The sequence below is a fragment of the Elephas maximus genome, chromosome 5 (assembly GCF_024166365.1).
Source record: "Elephas maximus indicus isolate mEleMax1 chromosome 5, mEleMax1 primary haplotype, whole genome shotgun sequence".
Lineage (NCBI taxonomy): Eukaryota > Metazoa > Chordata > Mammalia > Proboscidea > Elephantidae > Elephas > Elephas maximus.
This window is the reverse complement of record NC_064823.1, coordinates 28,561,610-28,584,569: the sequence shown is the minus strand read 5'-3', so window position 1 is coordinate 28,584,569 and position 22,960 is coordinate 28,561,610. Positions and strand designations below refer to the sequence as shown.

General features: G+C 40.6%; 1 protein-coding gene across 1 annotated transcript in view; it reads left to right on the top strand.

Moving 5' to 3' along the window:
- Positions 1 to 20,009, top strand: part of LOC126077506 (mitotic spindle assembly checkpoint protein MAD2A-like) — a 214,769-nt gene extending 194,760 nt beyond the window's left edge. The window contains exons 3-5 of the mRNA XM_049887049.1: positions 18,219 to 18,322; positions 19,001 to 19,131; positions 19,971 to 20,009. Coding sequence (XP_049743006.1) covers positions 18,219 to 18,322; positions 19,001 to 19,131; positions 19,971 to 20,009 — 274 coding nt within the window. The remainder of the gene's footprint in view (positions 1 to 18,218; positions 18,323 to 19,000; positions 19,132 to 19,970) is intronic.
- The last annotated feature ends 2,951 nt before the right edge of the window (positions 20,010 to 22,960 follow it).

The window sequence follows — 22,960 nt, the reverse complement described above, 5'->3', positions numbered from 1 at the left end:
CACAATAGCTGTAACAATGGACTCAAACATGCTGGTGGTTTCGAGGATGATGCAGGGCCAGGCAATGTTTTCCTCTGATGTACACAAGGTCACCATGAGTTAAAGTCGACTCTGTGGCAGCTATCTATTTTCTCTTCAGCTGATGGACATTTGGGTTGTTGGATGGTTTCCACTTTCAGCTATTATGAATAATGCTGCTATGAACATTTCATGGACAAGTTTTGGGAGTGGACACTCTGTTTTTTTCTTTTGAGTATATACCTAAAGGTGGAGTTGCTGGCTCATACTGGAAACCCTGGTGGCATAGTGGTTAAGTGCTACGACTGCTAACCAAAATGATAGCAGTTCAAATCTGCCAGACACATTGCAAACTCTATGGGGCAGTTCTACTCTGCCCTATAGGGTCGCTATGAGTCTGAATCAACTCGACAGCACAGGGTTTGGTTTTGGTTTTTTTGGTAACCCTATGTTTCATCTTCTCAGGCACTGACAGACTGTTTTCCAAGGTGATGGTACCATTTTACATTCCCATCAGCAGTGTATGAGGGTTTCAATATCTCCGTATCCTTGCCACCACTTTTTATTTTGTGTCTTTTTCATTTAGAGCTTCCTACTGGGTGTCATTACAAGTCCGAATTGAATTTAACCAAGAGGTCGGCTGTTTGAATCCACCAGGTGCTCCTTGGAAACTATACCGGGCAGTTCTACTCTGTCCTATACGGTCGCTATGAGTCAGAATCAACTCGACGGCAGTGGGTTTGGTTTTTTTTAAGCCACCTAAGAAGGGAGTGCAGCCCTGGTGGCACAGTGGTTAAAAGCTTGGCTACTATCCAAATGGCTGGCAGTTTGAATCCACCAGCCTTTCCTTGGAAACCCGATGGGGCAGTTCTAGTCTGTCCTATAGAGTTGCTATGAGTTAGAATTGACTAGAAGGCAATAGATTCAATTTGGTATTTGGAGGAAGGGAATGTCATGGATGGAATTATGACCTCCCAAACATGTGTGTAGTAACTTGGTTAAGCCATGATTCCCAGTATTGTGTGGTTGTCCTCCATTTTGTCATTTTAAATTTATGTTAAAGACAATTAGGCTGGGATCTAACACCCTTGCTCAGGCCACACCCCTAAACCAACATAAAGGCAGTTTCTCTGCGGTGTGGCCTGCATCACCTTTTATCTTTGAAGAGATAAAAGGATAGTGAAGCAAGCAGAGAGTTGGGGACCTCGTACCACCAAGAAAGCAGCACTGGGAGCAAAGTACGTCCTTTGGACCCAGGGTCCCCGTGCCTGAGAATCTGCTCGACCGGGGGAAGATTGAGGAAAAGGACTTTCCTCCAGAGCCAGCAGAGAGGGAAAGCCTTCCCCTGGAGCCGATGCCCTGATTTTGGACTTTGAGCCTACTTTAGTGTGAAGAAATAAATTTCTCTTTTTTAAAGCCATCCACTTGGTGTACCTCTGTTATAGCAGCACTAGATGACTAAGACAGGGAGTAAGTAGAGAAGGGGAGCATCTTGGAGCATTCCAAATATTAGAATGAGAAAGACTCAAAGGAGACTGGAACAGAATATCCATGGAGAAAGGAAGAAAACTGAGTCTGTTTTTCTGGCGATCAAGTGAAAAAAGTGATTCAAGAATGAAAAAGTGGTTAAATGTGTCAAGAGCTCCTATGAATATAAGTTAGATGAGGACTGAAAATGGACCATTGGGTTTGGCATTGTAGAGATCTTTGACAAGATTGGATTGAGTGGAGAGGTGGGACAAAACTTACTGGAGCTGGATCAGAAGATAATGGAGTCGAAAAAGTGGAGACGATGGGAAAGAAAACTTTTGCAAGGAATATCATGATAAAGGTGGCAGAAAATTCCAAAGGCACCAGAAGAAGGAAGATTAAGGAGAGTTTCTATTTAAATATGTGAGATGTTGTTGTTGTTGTTAGGTGCCATTGAGACAGTTCCGACTCATAGTGACCCTATGCACAACAGAACAAAACACTGCCCGGTCCTGCGCCATCCTTACAATCATTGTTATGCTTGAGCTCATTGTTGCAGCCACTGTGTCAATCCACCTCATTGAAGGTCTTCCTCTTTTCCGCTGACCCTGCACTCTGCCAAGCATGATGTCCTTCTCCAGGGACTGATCCCTCCTGACAACATGTCCAAAGTGTGTAAGACGCATTCTCACCATCCTTGTATCTAAGGAGCATTCTGGCCGCACGTCTTCCGAGACAGATTTGTTTGTTCTTTTGGCAGTCCACGGTATATTCAATATTCTTCGCCAACAACACAATTCAAAGGTGTCAACTCTTCTTCAGTCTTCCTTATTCATTGCCCAGCTTTCACATGCATATGATGTGATTGAAAATACCATGGCTTGGTTCAGGCACACCTTAGTCTTCAGGGTGACATCTTTGCTCTTCAACACTTTGAAGAGGTCCTTTGCAGCAGATTTACCCAAAGCAATGAGTCTTTTGATTTCTCGACTTCTTCTTCCATGGTTGTTGATTGTGGATCTAAGTAAAATGAAATCCTTGACAACTTCAATCTTTTCTCCATTTATCATGATTTTGCTCATTGGTCCAGTTGTGAGGATTTTTCGTTTTCTTTATGTTGAGGTGTAATCCATACTGAAGGCTGTGGTCACTGACCTTCATTAGTAAGTGCTTCAAATCCTCTTTCACTTTCAGCAAGCAAGGTTGTGTCATCTGCATAACGCAGGTTGTTAATGAGTCTTCCTCCAATCCCGATGCCCCGTTCTTCTTCATATAGTCCAGCTTCTCAGATTATTTGTTCAGCATACAGATTAAATGGGTATGCTGAAAGACTACAATCCTGACGCACAGCTTTCCTGACTTGAAACCAATCAGTATCCCCTTGTTCTGTCCAAACAACTGCCTCTTGATCTATGTAAGGGTTCCTCATGAGCAAAATTCAGTGTTCTGGAATTCCCATTTTTCCCAGTGTTATCCATAGTTTGTTATGATCCACACAGTCGAATGCCTTTGCATAGTCAATAAAACACAGGTGAACACCCTTCTGGTATTCTCTGCTTTCAGCCAGGATCCATCTGACATCAGCAATGATATTCCTGGTTCCACGTACTCTTCTGTAACCGGCCTGAATTTCTGGCAGTTCCCTGTGGATATACTGCAGCAGCCTTTTTGGAATAATCTTCAGCAAAATTTTGCTTGCATGTGATATTAATGATATTGTTTTATAATTTCCACATTCGGTTGGATCACCTTTCTTGGGAATAGGCATAAATATGGATCTCTTCCAGTCAGTTGGTCAGGAAACTGTCTTTCATATTTCTTGGCCTACATGAGTGAGCACCTCCAGTACTGCATCTGTTTGTTGAAACATCTCAATTGATATTCCATCAATTCCTGGAGCCTTGTTTTTCGCCAATGCCTTCAGAGAAGCTTGGACTTCTTCCTTCACTACCATCGGTTCCTGATCATATGCCACCTCTTGAAATGGCTGAATATCGACTAATTCTTTTTGGTATAATGACTTTGTGTAATCATTTCATTTTCTTTTGATGCTTCCTGCGTTGTTTAATATTTTCCCCATGGAATCCTTCAGTATTGCATCTCGAGGTTTGAATTTTTTCTTTAGTTCTTTCAGGTTGAGAAACGACGAGCGTGTTGTTCCCTTTTGGTTTTCCATCTCCAGCTTTTTGCACATGTCATTATAATACTTTACTTTGTCTTCTTAAGAGGCCCTTTGAAATATTCTTTTCAGTTCCTTTACTTCATCAATTCTTTCTTTTGCTTTAGCTGCTCAACGCTCAAGAGGACGTTTCAGAGACTCCTCTGACATCTATCTTGGTCTTTTCTTTCTTTCCTGTCTTTTCAGTGACCTCTTGCTTTCTTCATGGATGATGTCCTTGATGTCATTCCACAAATCATCTGGTCTTTGGTCACTAGTGTTCAGTGCATCAAATCTGGTCTTCAGATGGTCCCTAAATTCAGGTGGGATACACCCAAGGTCATATTTTGGCTCTCATGAACTTGCTCTTATTTTCTTCAGTTTCTGCTTGAAATTGCATGTGAGCAATTGATGTTCTGTTCCACAGTCGGCCCCTGGCCTTGTTCTGACTGATGGTATTGAGCTTTTCCATCGTCTCTTTCCACAGATGTAGTCAATTTGGTTTCTGTGTGTTCCATCTGATGAGGTCCATGTGTACAGTCACCGTTTATGTTGTTGAAAGAAGGTATTTGCAATGAAGAAGTCGTTGGTCTTGCAAAATTCTATCATTTGATCTCCAGCATCTTTTCTATCACCAGGGCCATATTTTCCAACTACTGATCCTTCTTCTTTGTTTTCAACTTTTGCATTCCAACTACCAGTAATTATCAATGCATCTTGATTGCATGTTCGATCAATTTCAAACTGTAGCAGCTGATAAAAATCTTCTATTTCTTCATCTTTGGTCCTAGTGGTTGCTGCATAAATTTGAATAACAGTCATATTAACTGGTCTTCCTTGTAGGCGTATGGATATTATCCTATCACTGACAGTGTTGTACTTCAGGATAGATCTTGAAACGTTCTTTTTGACGATGAATGCAACACCATTCCTCTTTGAGTTGTCATTCCCAACATAGTAGACTATATGATTGTCCAATCCAAAATGGCCAATACCAGTCCATTTCAGCTCACTAATGCCTAGGATATCGATGTTAATGCGTCCATTTCATTTTTGATGATTTCCAATTTTCCTAGAATCATACTTCATACATTCCATGTTCTGATTATTAATGGATGTTTGCAGGTGTTTCTTCTCATTTTGAGTCGTGCCACATCAGCAAATGAAGGTCCTGAAAGCTTTACACCATCCATGTCATTAAGGTTGGCTCTACTTGGAGGAGTCAGCTCTTCCCCATTCATCTTTTGAGTGCCTTCCAACCTGGGGGGCTCATCTTCCAGCACTATATCAGACAATGTTCCACTGCTATTCTTAAGATTTTCACTGGCTGATGCTTTTCAGAAGTAGACTGCCGGGTCCTTCTTCCTAGTCTAGAAGCTCAGCTGAAACCTATCCTCCATGGGTGACCCTGCTGGTATCTCAATACTGGTGGCATAGCTTCCAGCATCACAGCAACACACAAGCCCCCACAGTACGACTAACTGACAGACACGTGGGGGGATTAATCTCTAGTCCTTAGAAAATGGTACAGGCTCTGTTCAAAATATAGCTGAACAGCCTGTTCCACTCTTAAACATAACAAAGACCCTAATACCTTACAACATATTCTCCCCTATTCAAAATGGATGATTGAGACCTTGAGATGACATGACATGATGCTCTAAGTAATCCCTAAACATTTTTTTATTACACCAGCTACACTGGTCTCTTACAAAGGGGTACAGAGCTATCTTAGCTCCTGTGGCCTTGGTCTCTCCTTTCTTTTTTCTTCTCTTGAGAAATGGCCTTCAGTCTACAAACCAACAAGAAGGCTGTCTGACATTTTTAATCTACAACTTTCTTACTCCCTATCTCAGCTACAGTAAAAAAAAAAAAAAAAAAAAAACTTACTCCCCATCTCAGCTACAGTAGACTTGACAAAACAGTTCCACTAGCCGAGAGATTCTTTTGTGAGGTTTTTCAGCCTGTTACAAATATACTGATTAGAGCCCAGATGCCTGACATACATATCTTTAGTTTAACAGTTTTTTTTGTTTTTTAGTTGTTTTGTGATGTATAAGACCATCTATAGACTATGTGCTCAAAACATTAGGTAACCCTGATCTTCCCCATATAAAACCCTCCTATCAACCCTTTAGATAGACAAAATTTGAAAAAAACTTAACCTCTCCGTCTCTTGAATACCGGTATTCAATAAAGCCCTCTCTTACTGCTTACCTCCTCCTGTCTCAATATTAACTTCGCCACAGGCGACTTGAACCCGTGATTTGTGATAACAGTAGTAATCTCTACGGAAGCAGATCGCCACATCCTCCTCCCATAGAGCAGCTCCTATGCTCAAACCACCAGCCTTTTGGTGAACAGCCTAGCACTTAACCACTGGGCCACCAGGGCTCCTGTACCACCAGGACCTTCAAAAGAAGGATAACAGCTCTATACTGTGATTCAACATTCCATTCTGAAGTATTCCATAGATATGAATACCTTGGAAACTACTAAGTTCATTTTTCCTTCATTACAAGTGTTTTACATCAGGCATGGCAAACTTTTTTGAAAAGAGTCAGATGAGACACAAATTATGCATTGCAGGCCATATAGATCTCTGTCGATGTTCGTCAGGGTTTTTTTGTTTGTTTTGTAACCCTTAAAAAAAAAAAAAAATTCTTAGCTTGTGGGCCAAAGAGGCCAGCAGAGTTGGCTCACAGGACTTACTTTCCACAGCCCTGTTTTAAATGTTTAAATAAAACAACTTTTTACCTGGAGGTAAAACACAGACACCTTGACTGAATTTTTTAAAGGCATTATTTCACTTGTCAAACAGTTCCATCTTCCGGCTCTATGAACTATTTTTGTACGAACATAAAATCAGTTTTTTTTTTTGAACGTAAGCTTTAAAAAAAACAAGAGCATCATTTAGCGTGGTTTCAAATAGACCTAAGCTAAAAAGGAGACGAAGTTAGGACCCTCGATCCTACTATTCTGTCTTTCACTGACTAGATGGTGAACACCTTAGACAAACTATATATCCTCCCTGAACCGTGGTTTTCTCACCTATAAGATAGTTCAACAAGGTCATTAATTAAGGTTTTTTTTTTTTTTTTTAAATTCCAGTTGATTTTTTCCAAATTTTTATGAGTACATCTATGTTTTTAACACTCTTTCACGGAATATGCACATGCTGGTGGCGTAGTGATTAAGAGCTATGGCTGCTAACAAAAGAAAGTCGGCAGTTGGAATCCACCAGGCGCTCAGTGGAAACCCTACGGGGCGGTTCTAGTCTGTCCTACAGAGTCGCTATGAGTCAGAATCCACTCAACTGCAACGGGTATGGAGTTTTTTGTTTTTTGTTTTAATATGGAATATTAAGTGTTTGGGTGCTAACCAAAAAATCGGCAGTTTGAACCCACCAGCCACCCTGCAGGAGAAAGACGTGGTTGTCAGCTTCTGTAAAGATTACAGCCTTGGAAATCCTATGGGACAGTTCTACTCTGTCCTTTAGGGTTGTTATGAGTCAGAACCTACTCGATGCCAGTAGGTTTTTTTTTTCTTTAATATGGAAATAGGCCTATTTATGACACACTTTTTCGTAGTTCTCTTTTTTTATGAATATGAGTTCATTTTGTTATTTGTTGTGTTTGAATTTCCTTCAGAAAAAAAGTCTTGATTTATACTTCGCCCTGTGCAAATAGCCAACACCCTCAACACCACTTATTGGAAAAATTTTACTGAACTGTGAATAAAAGTAAACTCAAGTAACTGAAAACAAGTTTTTAAAAACATTCTGTAAAGATAAGTCTGCATGCTTTGGTTAAGTTGGGGTCAAGGCGAAACTGAGCATCCAAAAGTTAATGGAGAAGAAGCACCTCCCAAGCCTCTACCATCCTGTTACTGGGGTGATGGCTTGGAAGTAGTACAGGCTCAGAGTCTGGGCAGCTCTTTTTAACTTGCTCAGGCTTTGACCAATACTATCTCCTATTGCACACTCGGCACCTTGGGTTTACCTGGATTACTATTTCATTTTTCATTCATATCTGTCATCAACTCTTGTTTCAAAATGCCTTTCTCTGATATATCACTTCTTATTTAGCCTTTCTGGCATCCACCTAGTCGAGATGCTCAACTTCCTAGCCCTGCATTATGAAAACAGCCATCGTAGTCTATTGCTTTTCAAAGAGTGCTCTGAGAATTTGCATCAGTTGGGATGCTGGTTAAATATGCTACCTCCTAAGTTTTTTTTTAAGCCCCATCCTGTAGAATACCACTGTTCAGCAGAAACATAACAAGAGTGGCATGTGTAATTTGAAATGTCCCTGAAGTCACGTGAAAGATTTAAAAGAAAACCGATTAATTTTAATAACACATTTTATTTAATCCAATTTATGTCAAAGAGTCATTTCAATATACATACAAACCAAACAAACCCAGTGCCATCAAGTCGAATCCGACTAATAGCGACCCTATAGGACAGAGTAGAACTGCCCCACACAGTTTCCAAGGAGCACCTGGGGGATTCGAATTGCCGACCTTTTGGCTAACAACCTTAGCACTTAACTACTACGCCGCCAATGTATATAATGCATTAAAAAACATAGGAATACATGATACTTTATATTCTTTTTTCTGTATGTCTTTGAAATGTTATGGATGTATTTTACACTAGGAGCACATCCCAGTTCAGACAAGCACATTTCAAGTGCTCAAGACCCACATGTGGCTAGCGGCTAGTCTACTGGACTGAATCAAACTGGACGAGAAGGGAATATAAGCCAGGAATTTGCATATTTATCAAGATACCCAGGGGATTCTTCTACTTAATTTTGAGAACAACCATTCTAGGCTGTCCCGTGCACAATCCTTTCTACCAACATTACTGAACGGGACTTGAAAAAATGTCGCTTTCCTGGTCTCAATTGCTTGGTGGCCATCCAGTCAGCCTCTAACTCATGGCGACCCCAGGCACAATGGAACAAAGGCCTTTCTTCCTGGTCTGTCTTGGTCTGGAAAGCGCTACTGAAACCTGTTCAGCATCACAGCAACACACAAGCCTCCGCTGACAGATGGTGGTGTCTACACGTGAGGTGCACTGACCAGGAATTGAACCTGTGTCTCCTGTATGGAAGGTGAGAATTCTGCCACCACTAAGACCCTAGAAATCTCTGGTGCCTCCAGCTCAATCAACTCAGATGGGCATTCAAAGCTCGCTAAAAGTGACATAACCTCATCCACCCAACATACTCTCCCACTAAGAAATGTATTAGGTTCTACCATGAAGCTACCATGAGGCAAATATTCAGACATTCATCTATGCAACACATATTTGTGGAGCACCCACTAAATGCCACCATGGATCCTACACAAAAATAGGGAATATATAACACAAATCCTGATGAAGCAAGTAATATAAGATGCTATGAGAATACATAAGAGAGGACTTCATACAGTCTGAGGAGTCAAAGAAAATTTTTCTAATAGTAACATTTAAGTTAAGAAGGGGTGTGAGTATAATTAGGAATCTGACCACCAAAAAGAAATTTGTAGACATGATGAAAAGCCTTGAGTTTGAAAGAATGATGAAGCAGAGAGGTTAGGAAAGTAATCTGAAAGGAGGTTGTGGAGGTAGGCAGAAGGCTGAAAAAGCCTAAGTGGCGAAAATTCCGTTGTTCTTTGTTTTTTTTTCTTGCATGTATATTTAAATAAAACAAGACTACAAACTTCTCAAAAGGTAGACTATCCCTCTTACGCGTAATTTTTTACTTATATCTTCTCCTAGAGTACAATGAAAATATTCAATAAATACTTCCTCCAGGCACGGAAACAAACAAACAAACAAAAGCCAAACCCACTGCCTTCGAGTCAATTCCAACTCATACTGACCCTGTGGTTAATGCCTGAAAATTCTGTTCATTTCTAGAATCTCCAAGTTACACTAATAATTATTTGCATTTTCTGATAATTTAAAAATCATACTATCACGAAACACAAAGAAGTCTTTCCTGAGGTGCTGAGTTTTAAGATAAAGTTAGTTCCTTCGAAACAGGCAATTTTTCTATGGGGAAAGGTGGATGTCAGAACGCAGGCCCCAACTGAACTCCCTGGAAACCCTGGTTGCCTAGTTGTTAAGTGCTAACCATTGCTAACCAAAAGGTCGGCAGTTTGAATCCACCAGGTACTCTTTGGAAACTTTATGGTGCACTTCTACTTCCTTCTGTAGGGTGGCTAGGAGTCAGGTTTTGTAAGCGGAGGTCCCAGTGGAAGGGTGAAGGACATTCAGCTTCCTTGCCTCTTAATCACTGCCCCTGACATCATTGTTCTTCACATCAAAACTGGTGATTAAAAAACTCAAAAGAGACTAAATGATGTAAGATTTTACTGGGTCAACTCAGCCTACTATCCATTCTACTTGTAGTTTGCTCTTCAAACTGATTGAAATATGCTGTTTCACTGCGTGAAAGGCTCCCAACATTCCTGCCCTTCTCTCCCACAAGAGCACACCCTGTAGAAACAATCCCTACACTGACAGCACTGGGGCAGAACCTGTGATTCTGAGGGGATATCACTTTAAAGGGGTTTTTATCACTTTCAAGATTAGGTCAAAAGGGAGATTATGTGAATGGATCTGATCTAAAAGCCAGCCCTGATCTGACTTGAGTCCTTAAGACTCCAGGACTTTCCTGAAGTCACAGAACTTGGAAGTGAGAAGGCCTATGGAAAGGTGGCCTCCAGCAAACAATTAGCAAGACAAGAGGGACCTCAGTTGTACAAGGGAAGGGAAATTAATTCTGCCAACAACCAGAAAACCTGGAAGAGAACTCCATATGTCAGATGAAGTCTATTCAGCAGGCACCTTGATTTCAGCCTTGTGAGACTCTAAGCAGAGAAACCAGCTATGCCATGCCTTCTGAGTGAGGAAACTGAGATAATAAATGGGTGTCATTTTAAGCCGTGGAAATTATGCTCATTTGTTATGTATCGATAAAAAATCTAATACACACACTCAGGCATTTCTCATATAATTAAAGAACATAGCATGTTTGCTGGATAGCCTTTCAGACTTCATTTTACAAATAATTTCCTTCTTAATGACAAACATTAAATGTCCAATGTCTCCTTAATACTCCTCACTGTAACATAAAAAAAACAAAAAAGAAAACTGTGCCATCAGGTGGATTCCAACTCATAGCGACCCTACAGGACAAACCAGAACTATCCGACAGGATTTCTCCAAGGAGCAGCCTGTGTATTTGAGTTGCTGATCTTTTGGTTAGCAGCGGAGCTCTGAACCACTGTACCACCAGGGCTCCCACCCTAACTATTGAATTTGTGAGTCAAATTCACCTTCAGTGTTGAAGGGTCTTTTTGGTGATGTGACCTTAGTTCTGACAAACCACCAAAGGATGGGAGGGTGAACCAAGTACATTTTGCCCAGTGAGACACAGCCCCTGCCACCCCAGGCTCTGCTCCACTGCTTTGATGGGGCCCTGAGCTCAAGACAGATATGGACATGGAAGAGAAAAGTGGATTTGGGTTCATTCTTTCAATTCCTAATCCAATTTTTTGGGGGGAAAAAAACATGATAGCAGACTTAGCGATTGAGAAATAAATGCTGTACTGCACTGGGCAAATCTGCTGCAAATGATCTCTTTAAAGTGTTAAAAAGCAAAGATACCACTTTTTTTTTTTTATTGTGCTTTCAGTGAAAGTTTACCAACCAAGTCATTCTCTCATACAAAAACTTATATACACCTTGCTATATACTCCTAGTTGCTCTCTCTCTAATAAGGCAGCACAGTCCCTCCCTCCACTGTCTGTTTCCTGTCCATTCCCCCAGCTTCTGATACCCTCTGCCCTCTCATCTACCCTCCAGACAGGAACCACCCACATAGTCTCATGTGTCTACTTGATCCAAGATGCTCACTCATCACCAGTATCATTTTCTATCCCATAGTCCAGTCTGAACCCTAACTAAAGAGTTAGCTTTGGGAATGGTTCCTATCCTGGGGTAACAGAAGGTCTGGGGATCATGACCTCTGGGGTCCTTCTCGTGCCAGTCAGACCATTAAGCCTGGTCTTTCTATAAGAATTTAGGGTCTGCATCCCCCTGCTCTGCTGCTCCCTAAGGGGTTCTCTGTTGTGTTCCCTGTCAAGGCAGTCATCAGTTGTAGCTGGGTACCATCTAGTCCTTCTGGTCTCAGGCTGATGCAGTCTCTGCTTTCTCAGGCCCTTTCTGTCCCTTGGGCTCATAATTACCTTATGTCTTTGGTGGTCTTCACTCTCCTTTGTTCCAGGTGAGTTGAGACCAACTGTTGCATCTTGGATGGCTGCTTGTTAGCATTTCAGATGCCAGACACCACTCTCCAAAGTGGGATGCTGAATGTTTTCTTAACAGATTTTATTATGCCAATTGACTTAGATGTCCCCTGAAACCATAGTCCCCAAACCCCCACCCCTGCTATGCTGGCCTTCCAAGCATTGTTTATTCAGGAAACGTTGCAAAGACCAAGGTGCAGCTGACCCAAGCCATAGTATTTTCAATAGCCTAAAATGCATACGAAAACTGTACAATGACTAAGGAAGACCCCCAAATTGCTGCATTTAAGTTAAAGTGTTGGTGAAGAATATTGAATATACCACGGACTACGAAAAGTATGAACAAATCTGTCTTGGAAGAACGACAGCCAGAGTGCTGCTTCGAAGCGAGGATGGTGAGACTTGTCTTAAGGATTTTGGACATGCTACCAGGAGGGACCGGTCCCTGGAGAAGGAGATTGGAATTAGTAAAATACAGGGTTAGGGAAGAAGAGGAAGACCCCTAACAAGATGGATTGACACAGTGGCTTCAATAATGGGCTCAAATATAGCAACAATCGTGGGGATAGCGCAAGATCTGCCAGTGTTTCTTTTTGTCATGCACAGGGTCTGAACCAACTGGAAGGCACCCTAACAACATGGGCACCAGGCTCTAGAAGGCAGTGGCTTGGCTGCTCGGCGTGCACTTGCTGCTGGATAAATTTCCACCATGCATCTGCTACTGGGCAACGTGAACAAGTATGAAGATCAATGGGGCCACTTTAGGTGCAGCTGGTAGGCAGTTTACATTAGTTTGAAAATACCTTTAAAACTCAAAATTGTGCTCCTTGCTCGCTCAGTCCATAAGCGTAGTAAGCGGACGCAAAAATAAGAATTGCCCATCTTCTCCACTCTGCCCCATCGAGTCTATCACGAGGAGAATCTATCACCCAAGGAGCAAAAACCCACACACACAACTGAAACCCCAGTAGCAAGGCCAGGTCTCCGGACCGCGCCTGCACATTTAGCCAGCACTGGAGAAGGCGAGGGAGGGAGGGCGGAGAGGAAGGCCAGGGCGCCGCTGCGTGGGCGGGACCAGGCGATTCATCGCGCCGGCGCGAAGGGCAAGACTGCGGGCTGCGGCGTAACGTTTGAAACGAGTGGCGGGGAAGCGCTGCGGGATCCGCGGCAGTCGGTGTTTGCCCGGTGTAAGGCGCGCCTTCGTCTGTGCGCCGAGCCATGGCGCTGCAGCTCACCCAGGAGCAGGGTGTTACCCTCCGCGAAAGCGCCGAAATCGTGGCCGAGTTCTTCTGTAAGTCCTCCTGGTGCGGGCCAGGGTTGGGGAGAACCGAGCCCAGGCCGTCCCGTAGGCCCCCTGCTCGGCCTCCGAGGTGGGGAGCCGGGATGGGCCGGAGCGGCCCTGAGTCCGAGCCCTCGCGGCCCCGCGCCGTCTGCCGGCCCCGAGGAATCGGCGGAGAGGCGGATGCCGGCGCCTAGCCCCGGACGCGTTGCTAATGGTGGAGGAGAAGGCTGGGCGCTGCGGGGGCCGCCTCGCGGTGCAGCGGCTTCACCTGGAGCGGCTCTTTGGTCGGACTCCGCAGCCCACCGAGACCTGGTACGGCTGAGCGGAGACCCAGTGTGTATTTTGACCCAGCGCCTGCCCCGCGTTGGTTCTGAGGCAGGGCACGATCCGTCAGACTTTGTCTGGATAGCATTGTCCCCGACCAGGCCAGCTGTGTGCACGACTTCTACTAGAGCCTGGCAGGACATGAGGGGAGAAAAGGAGGAAAAAGAGGAGAAGCTTGTCTCGGGTAGTTGACCAGTCGGTCCAAGCCTGTTTTGTATCTTCTAGCCATGTAATCTGAATTTAGTCTTGGATTACAATGAGGCGAAATGTGGCAGTGGTAGGTTAATGCATTTTGGCGTTTAATTTGTCCTTTATTGCCACGTGAACGCATGTATTGCTTTTACCCAGAAGCAAGATTTTATGGACATTTAATGCCACTTTGTACAGACATACTCTGCCTTGAGTAAGACAAGCAAACCTGTGTTTCAGCATTTACAGTTTTACACCATTAATGAAACCATAAACACAAAAAAAAAAAACCACATAGCCACATCTAAATATGGTTTATTTTCTGTAACTACAAATGATAATGACTTTAACGTTTCTTTTGCTTTCCGCGTTTGGCATTAACAGCATTTTATATCAGCATGGCATATATCCCTCTGAAACCTTTACCTGAGTGCAAAAATACGGACTCACCTTGCTTGTGACTGCTGATCCTGAACTCATCAAATACCTAAATAATGTGGTGCATCAACTAAAAGGTATTTAATAATTAAAAGCACTTTGAGTTTTGCAGCCATTTTTGTATCCACATTGCCTGTCATCTTGGTCGTTTTTCAGCTTCCTATATAGAAGTGTGAAACACGCTGCCTTCTGAAATATACAGTGGTTTTCAATTGGGAGGAAGCACAGAGTGTATAAATTAAATCCTTTTCCACCACATTCTGAGGTGGCTGAGTATTTTGATGTTAGGAATATGATATGGCTTGATAAATGTCTCCATCAACTCCCTTAGAATGATTTTTGCTGTAATTCAAAAGTTCATATGGACAAATGGTACAAGTTAGAACTTAACATAATTATGATAGTGTTTGAGAAAACGACGACTGTACATTCCTAACATGATGCTTTCTCTGTAGCCGCTGAGATTTTAAAGTTAGCGTTAGAGAAACATCAAGGAAAATAAAATTGTATTAAACCTGCATACTAAACTTGGGTTTCTGGGACTAAACTTAAAAAAAAAAAAATCCTAAGTAAGAGAACACCCATTTTTTTAGGTTTTTCCCTATATCTTTCTTTTTAATCTGCCTGTGAGTGTGTCTCTTTTACCTGAAACCTCAATTTTCTCTTTCGCTCAAGAAATTGCTTTATTACCTATCGCACCAGTACTGTTCTCCATGTATTTTTTTCCTTCTAGAATTTCTGATAGTTTCCCTTTCGTGTTTCAACTTACGTTTCTGCCAAAATACTAGTTTGTCTTTTAGCAGTGGCCATCCTTTTTCTTTTGAATTTTTAAATTCAAAAATTGTTTTTTGTATTGTTGTTTCAGAATTTTTTCATGTTCAGTTGTAGCTTCATTTTTTAGTTTTTACTTTATTTTTTACCTGTTCTGTTTTAGTAGGCCGTTCTGATAATGGCCGTCTGACCTTCGTTAGCTTGATACCACTATGAAGCTACATTATCCTCTAGATAAGCTAGTAACATTTCCCTGCCATTAATATCTACATGAGTAAAATCCCTAGATATTTGTACAGGGCTGTATGGAAGGATCTCAAGCAATGGTAAAAAGACAAGGAAAGGAAGATAGTAGTACAGAGTTTCTCAGCCTCAAAGAAGTTAAATGGTTTAATAGGTCAGTGCTATGAGAATAGCAAGATTGGGCGACTGTTGGGGGTGTGGTAGTAGATATCAGTCTCAGGTGCAAGCAGGAAGCATGTCATTAGGAGTAACCTCCCTCTCCCAAAGTTGCATCCAAAGTTATGGGTCATAGGGTTAGGGCTAAATCTCCCATAGCTGTTCATAGAGCTACACCCAGGTGGATTGGCCTAGAACCTCCATAGATCTGTATGTGTAGGTCTGTGTCTTCATCTCAATTTGGTGGAGAAGCAAGCTTTGCCTGAGCCGCTGGTTCATTGGATTATCTGTTTCGAGACCACTCAAATGAAATTCCACCTCAAATGTATCTGGACTTCCTATTTAGCTTGTTCCCTTTTATTTTTATTAAAATTGAGGAATTATTCTTTGAGGCAAATTGTTTATCTGTTTTGAATCCCGTTGCTTTTAGTGTCCTCAGGGACTTTACACTACTTTTTTCCTATTTTTTATTTCTGTTGTGATTGGGATTCTTCCCATTGACATCATGTCTCCAATTTTCAAAGAAGAAAAATTGCTGCCTACCCGAAATCCCCTTCAAATGACCACGCATTCTCCTTTTAAAAGCTAAACCTTTGATGGCAAGTTGTTGATATATGCCAGGAGTCCAGCTGGTGGTCTGTTTTTGTACTGCTTACAAACAGAACAGACACCTAGGTGGCCCACAAAATCTAAAATATTTACTGATTACTAAATGATTTTCTGTTTCTTGGTGGAAAACTTTGCTGACTCCTGTATATGCTATATCAGTTTTCAAAGTTACCTCAGAGCGCAATCTGAGGCCCTCCTCTCACTTTATAATCTCTCTAGATGATCTCTGACATGTGCTGATAAACCTTGTGTAGTTGACTCTTTATATCTAACCCAAATGTCTCCTAATTCCAAACCTATATACCCAGTGCCTTTCTTACATAACTATCCCGGAGATACTTCCGACTCATCATATTGAAAACTAAATTTAAGATTCTCTGCAAAAGTGCTCCACTTTCAATTCACTTTCCTAGCAGTGAATGGCTCAACCATCCAACCGGCGATACAAGCCAGTAACTTGGGAGATATTCCTGACTTGTTAGCTATGGGAGTTAATCCACTAAGTTTTGATAAATTTCGCCATGAAATCCCTTGAATCTGTCTGCTTCTCCATTTCTACCAGTATATCCTCCTACATGCTTTAATGATCTCATCTTGCTTAAACTACTAAATGAACGAGTTAGTGTCTAAAAACCAAAAATCCAAACCCGTTGCCCTTGAATCGATTCCAACTCATACGGACCCTATAGGACAGAATAGAACTGCCCCATAAGTTCCCAAGGAGCAGCTGCTGAATTTGAACTGCCAACCTTTTGTTAAACCACCTTTTGGTAAGGGAGTAAGGGATCTACACTAATGTCTAGATCCCCTGTAACCCATTTTCAAAGTGATAGTTTTGAAATGTAAATCTGATTATATCGCGTCCTATTTCGAACACAGTGATGACTTCCCTGGTTCTTGAGATGTAATTTCATTTGGCCCACCTGGCCTTGTATGGTCTGGCTGCTGTTTATCTTTCCTGCCGTTCTACTGGCTTTCTTTCAGTCCTATAGTCACCTGCTGTCCCCTTCAAGTACTTAAGGCCTGTACCTTCTTCCCTTTCCTTTTGCATATTTAATACTGTTTGCCCCTCAGAGCTAAGCTGAAGCCTTCCCTGTCCTCCCTGATTGGGGCAGTTTTTCCTATTTAAATGCTCTTCATTGTACCATTTCTCCTTCACAGCAGTCACTGCAGTTGTAATTTCACATTTGTTGGTGTGGTGATTAAATCAGTTCCCATCTCCTACGCTCCTACCTTGGTTGTGGATGAAAATCTCTCTTGCTCACTGTATCCTCAGCAGTGAGTACTGTACTTTGTAGAAATCCTGAGAATTTGAAAAGAGGAGCTAGATTATTGATGTGATAAGTTTTCTGAGCAGAAGGGAGGGGGTCAAAATACCAGTGGCAGGAATTAGCCGAGGATAGGACGAGAGACCTGAGAAGGTAAGAGTTGCTTTGCAATGCAGTGGACCAAAAAAGATGCCTTGTTTTGTGTTGCAGAATGGTTATACAAATGTTCTGCTCAGAAACTGGTGGTAGTCATCTCAAATATTGAAAGCAGTGAGGTCCTTGAAAGCTGGCAGTTTGATATTGAGTGTGATGAGACTGCAAAAGATGACAGATAAGTAAGAAATGATTTTTGCTCTGATAAGCCTTTTCCAGAAACTTGTTTTCGTTACAAAATGAGTTCTAAATGTATTGAACTAGTTTCATGTAAAGTAAATTGCATAAAGTGTTTCTGTCAGTTTAATTTAATCTTCAATCTCCTGTGGAAAAGAATTGTGCTCAGTTTAGTGCATCATGGATTTGTGTAGATGGTATTCTCTTAACTTAATGCCCTGAGTTTATAGCATCAAGTTCTAAATTTTAATGTTTATGGTGGTGTTTTCAGAAGTCTACAAGACACACTAGATGGGGCATTTCAGGAATGTACCTATATCTAAGGGGTTTTCTTAGACTCTTCCCCAGCTAGAGATGTGACTCTGCTTTATTTCCTTTAATGTCATGAACTTGCTAAGTCATGTGACAATAGATGATATGATGTTGATCTTAATAGATGACTGAAAGGATAAATGAAATACATAAGGATATTAAAATTATGCCTACTAGGCTGTAGGTCCTAAAATACTTTTATTCATTATTTTTTAAACTCTTCTTATTGCATTACACATTTGATTTCAGAAGCACTTAAGCAGGTAAATACTCTTGGTTACTGAGAAGTTTTAAATAACTTGTGGAAACCTGAAATACATGAATAGATTTGGTTTCTTCCTAGTGCAGCCAGAGCAAAGTCTCAGAAAACTATCCAAGATGAGATCCGTTCAGTGATCAGACAGATCACGGCTACAGTAACATTTCTGCCGCTGTTGGGAGTTTCCTGTGAGTATTTACACAGGTTCTCATTCATTTAAAGTTGTAATGGGGAAAAGGCTAAACTACTGTTCAAGAATCACCCTTTATTCAGTTTTTTGTTAATTGTCAGTATCACGTGATATAAACGGGGGACAAAGCATTGTAAAGCAAAAAGTGAAGATTGGTGTATTGCAGGGAAAAAAAATGAAAACTTTTACAATACCCGTTCTGGTGTAATTCCTTTTGCTATTTTCTGTGTGTTAAGATTTTAGCTGTAAAACTGTGTTTTGCTCTTCAAACTTAGTTATTCTTTCATTTTCAGGTATTTATTGAGTGTCTATTATATGCCAGGCAGTGGTCTGGGTACTGAAACATAACAGTGAACAAATCAAGATGTTAGCTCTCCTATGGATTACATTTATTACATTCATTTTTTTCCCATGTGATGATACACTTATAATATTTTTGATGATTTTCTGTTTAAAAAAAAAAAAAGTCCTATAGTTTTCGTAAGATATGATAGGAGGTTGCAGTATTTTCTGTATTAAAATTTATTTTCATTGAGGAAAAGATACTATGTAATGATTAGAGGCCAAGCTATCCTGTCTTAACGCTATGGGTGGTTCAAAAGGTGAGAGAGACAGGGAAGGTTGTTTTACATTTGAAAACATGGTGTACTTTAATGTATTTTTATCCCCAATTTAGGTTCATTTGATCTACTGATTTACACAGATAAAGATTTGGTTGTACCTGAGAAATGGGAAGAATCAGGACCACAGTTCATTATCAGTTCTGAGGAAGTCCGTCTTCGTTCATTCACTACTACAATCCACAAAGTAAATAGCATGATGGCATACAAAACTCCGGTCAATGGCTGAGGGATGAGCTGAGAAAAATAATGTACTTGGCAATTCTCAAATGTGTTTTCCTGAAAGGAAGTCAACTACAAGTTGATATTTTTATTTCACTGGTGAATTTTTAGGTGGGGAAACAACATTATACCCTCCTGAAGTGTACATCATCCATTTTTTGTACCTGTTTAATGTTCCATGGAGTTGACATCATGAATTTGAGGAGATGATGGCATTATCCCTTCACTGATGTATTTGGCTAAATAGATGAGCACAAAAGCATATTGCACGTTGTCCAAAAGGGAATCAGTGTTCTAATGTCAGTTCTTTTGAAGGTGGCAACGGTAGTTGGAAAAACTTTAACTATAAAGCTAAATAACTTGCTAAATCAGACATTTTGGTCAAGTAGCTTGAGTCAGAATATAGGTAGGGTGATATTTAATTGTAAATTACTGCAAAAATAGTCTGACTATTCAGAATCTTTGTTTAGATCCTGAAAATAATATAATCCATAAGTCAAGAAATATTGAGGTCCATCCAGCATTTTTTTAGATCTAGAGTTCCCATGTTGAAAAAAATTCCAATTATTTGACTTTATATAACTTTACCTATGAAGCTTTGAATGTTTCTACTGTTTAATTTCCTGTGATAGAGAACTCTTTGAAAATGTCCTTTTATGTTTGATAAAATCAAGCTTTTAATGACAATGGTGAAATAAAGTTAAATTTGTGTGTTTTAAATTTGTCTTAAAATGTTTTGATACTGGTGTTAAATGGTAGGTGAGATGGGTTCAGTATTGCAAATGATTTTTTTGTGTCACCTAGGCTATAGGTCCAAAGCATACAAAGACGAGGAAATCTTGAGGTACCTTGAATCTATTGTGTTTGGTTATACCACCTTAATCTCATAATAATCGACTTAAAATCAACATTGATTGTTTGTATAACAAGAGATATGCCTTTCGGAATTAGTTCAGTTTAGCAAATGTTGGATTGTAGTACCTTTAGGAGTCCCTGGGTGGCGCAAAAAATTAAGCACTGGACTAGTAACGAAAAGTTTGGTGGTTCAAACTCATCTACAGGCAACTCAGAAATAAGGCCTGGCAATCTGCTTTCAAAATTTCAGAGCCTTGAAAAATATGGAGCAGTTCTACTGTGTGCACAATGGGTTGCCATGAGGCAAAATCAACTCGAGGGCAACTAACAATAACAACAAACTGCCTTTCTACACTCTTAGCCTTACCTTCTTGACTTATGTGACAGATTTCTCACTATATCCTTAATACGGCCTTTTTTTTTACTCTCAGCTTGGTTATCTTTGTATACTTATAAAAAAAAAAAACAGCTTGCTTATCCCTGTGCCTGCATTAATACTATCATCAGGTGTGTTCTATCTAGTTCTCACCTATTTTTCCAAGGTCAATTTATTGCGAACTTCAAAGAAATCTTTTATAATCTATTCTTAATCTCATCTCTTTTGTAGTAAGTAAATTTATTATGTAGCTACAATGTCCATTTGACACTGTTCTCATGTAACTTTCACTTCTAAGTGAATACACATAGCCTGTATTCATTTATTCAAAAATTACATGTTGAGCGTCTATTAATGTGCAAAAATACTATGTTGCAAGTGTCAGGATGAATGAAACAACGTTCTGGCCTTTCTGAACCTTAAAATCTTAGTAGGCAAAGGAAAATACATTGCAGAGGACCATAAAGTAGCCACACATGTCATTTAATTATGTATTTCTTTGTCTTCATTACTTCACTTGATGAATCATATCTTTTTGATCCAATTGCATACTTTTTAAGAATGAAGTGCATTGTCTTATATTCCTTCATCTCAGTGCTTGGCAAATAGATGCTACTCTTTGATGGTGGTTATAGTGAATGCTGTTAAGAAAGCCCATACCCTAAGGAGCTGTTGAAGCTACCTAAATGAGGCCCAGGTGGCTAGAAAGGGTTACCCACAAGTCTTTTCTTGAATAAGAAAAGTAATAGTGCAGAAATGGAAGTGATTTTGAATTAGGTATAATCAAAAGTCTCTAGGTTTCCAAACAACATACAGTGTAACACAAAGTGGACACTATTAAAATTAAAGCCTTCCTTTGGATTCTTGGACAGTTCATAACCTCTAACATTTGAAATATAGGTTGAGAAGGAAAACAGAAATGGAACATTGGAATAAATAAGGAGAAATGAAAATCCTGGTTGTATTTTTAGGAAATATGTTTGAAAATCTTTAAAGAAAGCAAGGACTGTTTAGCCTTCAAGAAGCATTGAATGCCTATGTAGTAAACAATGGAAATGGTAAATAAGATGTGGTTCTTCCCCAAAGGAGCTCACATATTACTGATCACACTAAAATTTCAGGCATTCATGTCTTTATTTGGCGAATTAAATGATCTTGTTTTAATTTGTGATTTAGTATAGCACTGACTTTCTCCTTTAAGAGACATCTCCAGAAATTAATGCTGTGAATTTTAATGTTTCTCATTGAAAATAGTTTTAATGATAGGAGCTTCTGTCCTGTGGTCTGTAGCTGCAACTCTGTAGTACCAATTCTGCATCAGGTAAGCTCTTGTTTTGAAAATAAAAGCTAGTTTAGGGAAGGTTTAATGGAAGAATGTTAACCACATAAGGAATCAAAGGCTCAAAACCTGAGAAGTAGGGCAGCTTTAGAGTCCTCAGTGACAGCAACTGTGGATTCTCTATCTCTATGTAATAAATAGAACTTTGCCCAAATGACCTTGCTTGATGGGTTCAAGAACAATGTCAATAGAAAGCTTTGTTTGTCTTTCAGTTTGAGAATGAAGAATGTAAAACTGAAATCACGTTTTCAAAGGTTCAGCATATACTTCAGTCACTTCATCTCAGCTAGTACCGTTAACAGAGTTAAATTTTCCGATTTTACATTTGCATGACACTGTTTGCTGTTGTAGGGTTCTAAAGACCAGGCTATGTATCAGTTATGAAATAAACATGTTGGAATTGAATAGGAGTCAAGCTACGAGCTTTATTGTTAAAGCGAGATTAGAAAACAGCTTCGGTCTATGACTCCAATTGGACTTGTTCCAACCTGTTTCTACACCTTTAGGCGTACCTTAGGGGAAGACATTTAAAGCAAACAGCTTGTAAGGTTTGTGACAGGTTTCTACACCATTTTAAACAGAGACATGAAGATTCCAAGAGTCCGGTGGGCCTCTAGACCTGGCCTAGACTCTGGTTCAGTTTTGCTTACCATAGGTAGAGGAATGAAAACATGTTCCGGTTGAGCCCATCAAAGTCTGAAATAGATCCCAGAAGGGACTGAGCTACACCTGGCCTCCAGGATCCTTCTCCTAGTGTCTTCAGTCTGAGAAGTCAAGCCTTCGTGGGAATGTCCAAGCAGAGGTATAAGAATCTCACGTATTAGGTGGGTTTTGCTGCATAGAAAGAGCCATGGGGTATCAATAAGCTCTTATTCTCACAAGTCTACAGGTTAGCTGAAATTGTTGTGTTCCACATACCTCATTCTACCATCAGAGGGGCAGTGACTAGGTAAGACTGTTAAGGCTTGACTTCAGAACCTTCACACTGATGTTTTTCCCACATTCCGCTAATGAAAGCAAGACTCATGGCGAAGCCAAATATCAACGGGCAGGGGATGATACATGGAGATGAGGGAGGGGAAACATGAAAGCAATCTGATAAATCAGGGGTTGACAAACTTTTTCTGTAAAGGGCCAGATAGTAAATAGTTCAGGCTTTGTAGGCGTCTGGTTTCTGTTGCACCTAGTCAAGTTTGCCATTGTATCTCAAAAGCACATATAGAC